General features: G+C 37.2%; 1 protein-coding gene across 4 annotated transcripts; it reads right to left on the bottom strand.

Moving 5' to 3' along the window:
• Positions 1-176: 176 nt before the first annotated feature.
• On the bottom strand, positions 177-10,712 carry LOC130552880 (uncharacterized). 4 transcript variants are annotated; one of them, XM_057331546.1, is made up of 8 exons: positions 10,228-10,712; positions 7,408-7,498; positions 7,075-7,144; positions 3,865-5,875; positions 2,285-2,365; positions 1,577-1,627; positions 1,350-1,400; positions 177-794 (listed from the first exon to the last, which is right to left on the bottom strand). In XM_057331546.1, the coding sequence occupies exons 1-8, from the start codon at positions 10,439-10,441 to the stop codon at positions 574-576; spliced, it is 2,790 nt and encodes a 929-aa protein (XP_057187529.1). In that variant the 5' UTR covers positions 10,442-10,712; the 3' UTR covers positions 177-573. The 4 variants fall into 4 exon arrangements, with proteins under 4 accessions (XP_057187529.1, XP_057187526.1, XP_057187527.1 ...); XM_057331543.1 differs by having other exon boundaries at positions 7,408-7,549; positions 10,228-10,711; XM_057331544.1 differs by having other exon boundaries at positions 7,084-7,144; positions 7,408-7,549; positions 10,228-10,711.
• Positions 10,713-10,764: the final 52 nt, after the last annotated feature.

Genomic DNA, 10,764 nt, shown 5'->3' with positions numbered 1-10,764 from the left:
GCATATACTGTATCCAACATAAAATAATGTTAAGCTAACACAACGTTAACTGAATTACATTTCGATAATAAAAAAACTGATGTACACTTTACTTTTTAAAAATACATCTGATTACACAAGTGTGATAATGAAACCACATTATAGGACAATGTGAACTCAAACCACATGAGTGGAACCAATGTGCATAATTCAACTAACTAGAGTAAATCCAACAAATATTTTTTTGACTGAATAGTTCAAGATCATGGTTTTATTTCAAGTCACATGTACACAAAATGTTTTTTTTTTGTTAAATCATTAAAACAAAAGCAGACAAAAGAACACTATGTCTTAAAATATATTGCTGAGTCAGTCACAGGCTTCAATTTGTGAATTTTCTGGGTCAACAAAAGCTTAATGGAAGAGAGCACTGAACTTTCCAAGAACATTTTTTTCGACATCAACCCTTGGTACAAGAACTGTGTACAGTGTCTTAAACTAAATAAAAACAATGTCTTTAACACAAAATAAATTCAACAGCCACTCACAGAACTTGAACAAAAGCCCCAAACCTTAATGGAAGCACTGATCTCTCTAAGAACATTTCTTTTTCAACATCAAACCTCGGTTCCTCACGAAATCTCTTATATTTTGTAAAGTTCTGTCTCTTAGAACAGGGTCTTGTGCATTCTTGCACTGCTCACACTCTGCCTTTGTCGCGAGGTGTCCCTTTAAAATATGGCCTTTGAAATGTTTCATTACAGCATTCACTTCATTTGGTCTCCATGGCCTCACAATTCTCCTTAATTTGGGCTCTGCAAAAAAAAAAAAAAATTACACCGTTATCTAATGTTAACAACTTTTGATTTACAAAACGTATTAGTAAACGCTGAAAGTAACATTTACTAAAATAAATAAATGCTGCAGTGAAGTACTTTTATTGTTAGTCCGCTAAATCAATAACTAATGTTAACTAATACAACCTTATTGTAAAGTGTTATCAAGTTTTGTTATGACTGGTCATTAGGGTCGCTGAACGATTAACTGCATTTGCAATTAAATCGCGATGTGATAAAACAAAAGGCTGCAGATGACTCGTATCAAATTAGTCAACATACCACTGTGATTTAAATAGTTCTATAGAAATATGTCATTCATATGAATTCCTGCATCACATAACTTCAAATAACATAGGCATGGCCTTCACCAAAGAACAGTTTATGTTTAATCTATCTTATATTGCGTTGGTTGTACTTTACAATGATTTATTGCTTTTCTTTGTTCAATAAAAATAAAAACACTGTTTCTTTACTGTGAAATCAGTTTCTGACCATCTTAAATCTAAATATATAGATATACTGTATATATACCGTTGGAAGATTCTGCCTCATCCTGGGTCGACTCCATCCTTCTTTTGTTTCCTATATTTTAAAAATGAAATGCATAGTAAACTTGACAGCCCAAATACTTTGCTTCTGGTCATCAGACACATGTCCCCCCCATGAAATATCTGCATGAGGATCTCATAGGATCTACCGTGATACTGTAAAATCAGGTTCTGACCATCTTAAATCTAAATATATATAGATATATATACCGTTGGAAGTTTCTGCCTCATCCTGAGTCGACTCCATCCTTCTTTTGATTCCTATTTAAAAAAAAAGAAATGCATAGTGAACGTGACAACCCAAATACTGTCTGTCATCAGACACATGTCCCCCCCATGAAAAATGCCAACCATTTGAAGAATCAACCATGACACAACTACACTTAAATAAACATTTCTGGTCAGGGTAAAAATTCTAAACCACTTAAGTAGCCAGTAACATGCAATAGCTACAGTGCATCCCTACTTACAGTTCTGTGAAAAATCTTTGCCCCACCATACAGGTTCTGTTTAAGGGATTTCTTGATTAAAATGTCTGGCAGTAATTAGGCCTTGGTGTGGCTGATGAAACTGAGCTGAATTACTCACAGTTCCTTCATGATTTACCAAGGGAGGCAATTACTTTTGCACATAGAGCCAGGTAGGTTTGGATAGCTTTTTCCTTTAAAAACTGGATTTTGTTATTATTCAGGTTATCTTTGTGTAATATTAATATTTGTTTGATGATCTGAATTATTTTAGTGTGACAAAAATGCCAAAAAAAATGGAGGGGGGCATATATGTTTTTTCTATTAAGCCATATAGACTACAACATCACTTGCTAGCCTGCGTGAAGACTGAGTGGGACTCCTGTTGTATAAGTTCTGTAGTGAATACACTATACCACGGATGCACATTGGAATAAAATTCATTACATACCCATTACTCCATGGAAAGAATCTGACTCTTCATTGTCTTCATCACTTATTTCTTCCTCATCCAATTCCAGATCAATTTCATCTACAGAAAAGGACATTTGACAAACACACATGATGCATTAGGTACAGCTAGACAAATAGACATATTGTCTCTGATGTTTTTCAGGAAATGGAAAAAACACTGTGCTTTTTAAATGATTACATACCATGTTGTCAAAGTTGACAAGCATTTTTGAATACTTTTTATTGGTAAGATATTTGCAAAACCCAGAGGCAATCATAAAGGGTGGCCAAAAAACCCCCACGAAGTATGGAGATACAAGGTTTCAGTCATCTTTGGAAAAAACATTTTCAATTAGTAACTTAAAGGAACAGTTCACCCCAGAAATTAAATGACCCTACAGTACGTATATTTTACTCACCCTCAAGTGTCCCCTGTTTTTATGATGGTCTTCTTTAAGCAGACCACAGTCAGAGTTATATTCAATAATATCCTGGCTCTTCCCAGCTTGGTAATGATGGTGGATAGTAGACATGTTTTTGAAGCTCCAAAAAGTGTCATAAAACTAACCCATTATATTTAAAAAATGTGTATGCACGTTCACGAGTGAGTCGAGTTCCGGCTGAAGGCTGATCTCTGACCCGATGTGTGACGTAAGCTGCATTCGTAGTCTAAGATCAGATGAGAACAGACGAACGAGGAAGCGTATAGGATAGAGCAAAAGTAAACTCCGGTCACAAATTAAAAAAGTCAGAGGATGTCAATATGAGAGGTGTCTTACTTCATACGTGAAAGCCCATACTGCCGTTGCCACAAGCCATAGATTAGTTTAGAATAAAAAAAAAACTTTGTTACAAAAACCCATCGATCCGCTTCAGAAGACCTGTGTTAACCCCCCAGCGGACTTTCTTTTTGTATTATCAGCGTTCTACCACAAGATTCTCTGTGTAAGCATGCTCAGAATTGTGCTTATATTTACACACATTCCTACTTACAAGTACATACTTTGCGTGAAACTGTTCTTGCGCACACATGATAAATGAGGCCTCAGGATATAATTCAATAATACTCTGATTTTGGTCCGCTTAAACAAGAAGGTCATATAGACTTGGGACGGCTTGGGGTGAGTAAAATTTAGGCTCATTTAATTTCTGGGGTGAATATTCCAAATTAGCTTGAATGTATTAGTAGTACTAGAGTACTGAAGCAATTATGCAAAAAGCATCGCCATGGTCACCAGCTAGTAGCTGACTGCTGGCTACTATAATAAGGAAGAGAAAAATATAAATCATTACAGTTTTTGGAAGAAAAAGTACTGCTACAATATTCACCCAGGACTTTTAGGCCCGGTTTCATAGACATGGCTTAGCCTAAGCCAGGACTATGCTTTAGTTAATTTAGGCTATTTAAGTCACGTTTACATTCTCTGAAGAACCAATGATACCATCCTCATATAATTGTAGTTATATATCCTTCATACAAGTCTCACTGCTTGAATGTTTTGCTCAAGTTTTGGCACTCCCGTTGAGTACTTTGTGACTTTTAATAATTATTCTTATTATATAGAACTATGCACATACCTTCGATCTCAATTTCATCAAGAGATTTCCCTTGAAAGGTTGCGAGAGTTCCTTTCTCCATTGCCAGTAGCAGCTTTGAGATTTTTGCGATTTCTAGAGTTGCGTCTGGCAACCGATAATCGTCTCTATGGAGCCGAATGTCAAGGCTCAAAAAACTGGCCAACTGATCCAATTCATTATCCTTAAGACTGAGAATCTGGGACATTGTGGCCACCTGCTTACAAAGCTGTGCAGACATGAAATCTTCAGGGTTCTGTGCACCACACAGATGTACAAAAAGCCTGATGCAGTCCTGTCCGTTGAAGAAGCTGGTGGCAGAGCACTTTGGTCTTCCAAATAGGAAGGGGTTGTCCTTGTCCACGTCACATGCGTCTCTCTTGTCCAAGATAAGCTGCATTGCTCTAACAAGTTCAGGGTTTAACAAAACGGCAACTTTTCTCCCTCTCTTGTCCATTATTTCTAGTCTGCTGAAACGCTTGGACATTTTTTGCTCAAAAGGAGAGAGACTGAGAGCAATGTCCTGATTGAGCTCAGTTTGGTGTCTTTTCATGAAACACTCAACCGTCATTTTTGATACCTCTCCCACCCGACGTCTGTTAAAGATTATGACCCGTGCAAGGGTAAGTTTGGCAAGTTCTTCATATGTTTGTGTAGACTCGTGGTTTTTTAGGCTATCAAAGGCATCTGCAGATTTCTCTTCTAGGTATCGATTAAGAAGCTGCACGTCTTGTGTAAACGGCAGAGTAGATGGTTTGTTGAACTTTGATTTGCTCAAAGCAGCAAGAGCGGCATTAGAGACACATTCTGCCCATTCACTTGAGCACAGTCTTTTGAATCGCTCGGCTGCTCTTGTCATATCATCGTCCTCTGCCGCGATCGCTCGGCAGAGAATAATGTCACCAATGTTGTTAAGTGAATGTCCCAACTTGAGCGCAAGACTTGGCGTCTTATACGAGTGGCTCTTTTCATCATAGCCAGACACATCTTTCACAGCCTCGATGACTTTGTAGAAACTGTTGGGTTTCACAGCATCTTCAAAGCTAAATATGGAGAATTTTCTTCTCAAACTGAGCAAAAGTCTGCCCATTTCTCGAACTTTCTGTCTGATATATTCAGATTTCGTTGGGTCACTTCTGTGCCTGTTGTAAAGGCACTGACTCAGCTGCAGTATGAGGAAATCATTTCGGACTACTGATGAAATGTCATCATTCTTCATATCTGCCAACATCTCACACACCTCAGGAGATATTGCCTGAGAGAAAGTCGACTCTGCAATATCGGCCAAAACTAAGACATTTGCTTTACCAGTTGCTTCAGACTCTGAAAAAATCTTCGAAGGGCATCTCCGAGTATGCCGCCACAGCTCTTTGCGAACAAACAGTCCTCTGCAGTACACACAATGTACATATGTCTCGGTCCGCAGTCCGATCTCTGATCTTACTGGCCGCCTTCTAACTTTCAGTGGTCCATTCTTATTCGTCATCACTTCTTGATTATGTTCATAGTTGCCTCGGTTTCGGAGCTTCTCGAGTAACCGTTTTCTGTCCTTGGAGTGTTTAGGGAGCGCGAATGCAGCTGCGATTTCTGTCTCAGTGTCTTGATGCTTTTGAAAGTGACGGGCAATTTTAGACTGAGGTTTCTTGCACACATAACAGTAATTTTTATGGGTGGAAAAAGTGTCTTTGCGGTCAATATCAGCGCACTCTGTGGGTGTTGTATCATGATCATCATCACATGTGATGTCTCTAGCAGAGCTGGAATTGTCGCTAATCGTGTCTTGCTTAGTGGATAAGCAGTAAGTGGGTTGGGGCACACTCTTGGAAGGCTTTGAAAAGGCTGATGTTGTCGTGGGATTCTTAGGTTGTGGATTCTGTGTATTGGTTGACAGATTCTCATCACTATCACTATTTGGTCTAGAGTCATCAGCAGATCGTTCTGCGCTTTTGTCAGCGTAAAGAGTGTTTTCTTCATCAGACTTGCTTTCTTCAAAACTGGAACATTCAACATTGAGCTAAAAAGACAAAAATAATTACAAGATTTTTTCATTATTTTCAAAAAACCTGAATAAATAAAAACTAGATAAACCGCACTCTGCGTATAGTCCCTTTCTAGGGAACTCGATACAGCATCATAAATACTAATTCTTCTTAATTCTACTGTCTAAAGGAAGGTCATGCGGGCATGCCTGAACTGTGGGAATGTAACCCGGGACGTTTGATAAACAGGATTTGACAGGAAATCTGACGAGAAGCTCAAGTGTAGAAAGATCAAAATTCGGTAAAACTCTAGTTTCATACTTAATAAGCAGAAACTAGCACAGAACAAATGGTTAGTGCCATGTTAACACTGTAGTCGACACTGATGACTAATAAGGAATCACTAAGTAATAGCTAGGGCTGTAACAATTATTAAATAATCGTCTCATCGCAATTAATTCAGATAACCAAAATTGTGAATTCTCAGAAAACAAGGCTGATCTGCAGTATCTGCTGCATTTTACATCCACTGTCCTTGATCTGCACTCACTGTTACATACAAATGACATTTCTCCATCATTTGAGTTGTATTATCTTTGTATTTATTTTGTTAATTTGTTGTTTCCAGACTTGCTGCATCTACACAGCAAGACCCTCATATCTAGTTTTAGTGCTCAAGACTCAAGTCTTCTCTGTTAAGGTCAGTCTACAGTAAATAATATTAGTTATTAACAAAATGTTCACATTTCTAAAGTATATTTTTTCTTCATTGAATAAATTAATTGTAATAATAGTTATATTATCAAAGCCTTTAAAACGGTCGATTAATCACCACAATCGCAATTATTTAACAGTCAATTAATCGTTAGCCAAATTTCATAATTGTGACAGCCCCTATATAGCACACTGATGTTTGGGGTAGGTAACTATTCATTACTTATCACCTATTTAATATTCATAATAATTACTAAATTCTGCATGCTACAGCATTAACTAAGGCTCATTTAAACAACATACAGTTGTCAATACACAGGCTGTATATGATGTCCTTTAATGTTAACAGTGCAACTTTAATATATTAGCTGAAAACACAATGAAATATGTACAACTATTATATTTTATTACATTTAACCGAAAACTAACTTGTATGCCCTTACTCACTGCATCACAAAGTAACTGGCCCCAAAATTCTAGATTTTTTGGGGCACACGTAAGAGAAGTTTTGAATGCTTACATCTTCTACCTGTGAATTCTTTTCATCTACAAGTCGTCCAAGTGATCCATCCTCATTTGAAGCATCTATGCTGTGAGAAAAATAGTGCAGAAAATATTTTTTAATAAAACAAAAGATCATGACTGATATGTTTGGGTTAAGCTAACTCTGGCTAACTTCTTAAACTTTTTGAAAAGACACTGTAACAGTTATCTTACTCTAAAGGCAAAGGTGAAGACCTCTTCATTGTAATAATAAAATATTTCTTATTACTATTGTTGTTACTGTAGACATGCATCGTCTTTGCTCTGATTCTGAACCAAAAATAAGGTAAACCAAAACCAGCCAACTTACCAATAACCTGTTCCATTCCATGTGAAATCGAACGAGTTGTTGCCTTGAATGTCTTCAACACGTTTACTTTGAGACAGAATTCCACAGCATTCTACAACAAAGGCGGATGGTTCAGTGCGATCAAGTGCAAACACACCTCTCCCTACAAAGGCAAAAAATTAGCACATGAACCAGTTTGATATGCAATAAACCCACCCATTAATTCATCCATAAAAAGAAAAATCCTGTAAAACATCAAATGTAATATAAGATGTTAGGGCTGTCAAACGATTAATCGCGATTAATCGTATCCAGAATGAAAGTCTGTGTACTGTGCATATTAATTTTGTATTTATAAAAACATACACATACCATACATGCATATATTTACGAAAAATATTCAATATAAAATGAATAAAGATGTATATATAATTTGAATTATTGGTAAATATAAATGAATACATGTAAATATTAAAAATGCTAAATTAATATTATGCACAGTACACATACATATTAAGTAAACACAAATTTGTATTCTGGATGCGATTAATCGATGTTAATAATTTGACAGCCCTATAAGGTGTAGTAGTTACATAATATAAATGAAAGTAGTCAAGCACAGGATTTTACCACTATAACATACTAAGTGACTTCAGGTACACTGTTCTGTATAATCTGTCGCGATAAACCGACGATAAATATCACATGATTTATGCACAGCTTTTGAGTGAAGTACGGGAAAATGCTGCTGCATCCGAAAGCCAGAGGGCACTCTCGTGCGGAAACTCCACATACGCACTGCAGAAGAAGACCATAACACATTCTAGAATCTAGGAAATGCCTAAGGACATGTTTTTATCACTGTTACTCAAGCATCATCAGGTATTTTAATGATAATAAAGTATATTTATAATGATCATGTTTGACGGGTGTTGCTTTTTCAAATGCACATTATAAACGACTCAAACTCGCACTGCTTTTAGATCGAGCAGCATTTCTACTGATCCCAGAGCCGAGCTTCACGGACAAGCGACGCACTAAAAAAAAAAACATCGACACAATGCATATCGCAGCCAGCTCGATTACAATAGGATTTAGTGGTATCGCGATAAATTATCGTGCAGCCATATGATATTATCTTTATGTCCCAAAAACGCAGTTCTGTGTTTGCAGTTGTATATATTCTGTATGACGGTGGGTAATGACGATCCAACGATATCGTACATTAGAATTATTTTAAAGGCAATAAAACTAAATCATGTGTTAGTTGGTTTTCCCATTTGTGTGAATGACACGCAGCGCAACATACACATGAGCAAACACAAAGGACAGACGTGGAATTTTACACCAGCGCTCTTTACTGATCTCACACTCTGTATTTCTCATTTACACAAAAACACACAGTGAATACAATCAATGAACTCTATTTGTAACTCTGCATTCAATGAAAAGTACAACAACTGTTCTGTATCATTGAAAATGATTCAAAACGAATAAAGCGTTAATTGCACGAGACTAGGGGTGTGCACGACTATTCGAATATTCGATCTGCAACAATTATTTGACAACTTAAAAACGCTATTCGATATTCAGTGTTTTTCATGAGAAATAAAAAACATCTCAACTCAGAGCACTTCAAAGCTCACACATGAACTGGATTTGACAAACACCATACCTTATATGAACAAAGAATCTTCATATGCGTGTTTGTTAGTATTGGAAATTTACATTTATGCATTTGGCAGACGCATTTATCCAAAAGCGACATACATTGCATTATACTACAGATTTCTATCTGAGAAATGTCTCCGTGCGATTGGTACAAGGGTCTCGATTCCACAGCAGTAGATCAGATCATAACATAGGTTTGAGGGTTTAAAGAGATTCTGCTCACTGCTGAGGGTGTGTACCTCCTGGTGTCTTCACATGTAAATGGCATTAGTGGACAGAGTCCTTTTCAATGTAAATTAAGTCTTCATGTGGAGGAAGGGTATTTTGGTTTGCTGGCAAAATGTTCAGGGGGATTCTTTATTCAGATGTTCTTTCCCACGATGCCTTTTTCTACTGTCTAGGTATGCATCTTAGACTCGTAGAGTAATCCTTGGGGATTTGATGTTTTGTTTTTGTATTCTCTGAATTGATTTGTAATTGGCAAGAAACATTTACCTGAATAATAAATTGTTATGTTTGAATTTGTTCTGCATTATTCTGAGTTGATCAACTCAAGTAGATCACGCTATATCCTTTGTTACCATAAATCTAGGTTCAGGTTAGTGACAGACTAAAATCCTGTATTAGGTGGAGCATTGGGGCACGCCAGCTTAGAGATCCGGCTAACAACTTGGCACTGGTTTAAGTGGACTTTGACCATAGGGGCTATAATGGGAATTTCCGTTAGAACACCACAAATGTTGTCTGACCAATAGGGTGAGCCTCAAACCTCTGGTTATTATAATCTAAGTGTACGTCATACAATCATGGCATGATTATATAAAGCTACCATCAGAGAAAGTAAGATTGGTCTATTTATCTCAATGGAGTGGTCATGACCTCTGGTTTGAAATGATCTTTACTTTATTTAAGTTCATTTGAAAAAGACATCCTTCTGCAACAATTAATCGCTTCATGAAGCTTTCTTACAGTCACCGCTGTTAATGGGGTTTTAGCTATATTGACTCTAAGCAGTCAATCTTAAATTGCACACAGCGGCACTGCGTGCTGTATAACTTGACTAAAGATAATAAAAATGCATTTCAATTTTTACACAACACATAATGTTGTGTTCCTGATCTCCAGTTCGTGTCATGCAAGAATTAAACAACATTTAAAAAAGAATCATACCTGAAGGAATAAAATCATCATCATGATTCTCGTCTTCATCAGTCTGTTCTTCCTCTGACGTGGGTTCTCTTTTAATCTCCACCATGTTCCCGCCGTTCATCAGTTTCACTGAAGAAAATAAATCATCGTCTTCATCAGTCTGTTCTTCCTTCACTGTGAGTTCAGTTTTGATCTCCATGAGTTTCCTGCAGTCCACCAGTGTGACAGAACACATGTTGAGTGGTCTGGTGTTCAGGATCTGCTGTTCTCCAGCGTTACAGACAGAATCCAGAGACTCTGTGGAGGTTTGATCAGTAGATTCATCCTGATTCAAGGTGTGATTACTGTCACACACAGTGTCCTGAGCGTCTGTGGGGTTTGACTCGACCTTTACCACAATCTGACAAACACACAACACATCATCAGCACTGGAGCTTTATATAGAATATATGTGTGATGTCTCACTTTGGTTTAGTTTGACATGAATGACAGTATAAAAGCAGTAAATGATGTTGAATGTGTCCAAACCTCAGTGTTGAGTTCATCTCCTCTTGTCCT

Source organism: Triplophysa rosa, linkage group LG4 (genome assembly GCF_024868665.1).
Source record: "Triplophysa rosa linkage group LG4, Trosa_1v2, whole genome shotgun sequence".
NCBI classification, from domain to species: domain Eukaryota; kingdom Metazoa; phylum Chordata; class Actinopteri; order Cypriniformes; family Nemacheilidae; genus Triplophysa; species Triplophysa rosa.
This window is presented reverse-complemented; position numbering and strand designations above follow the sequence as displayed.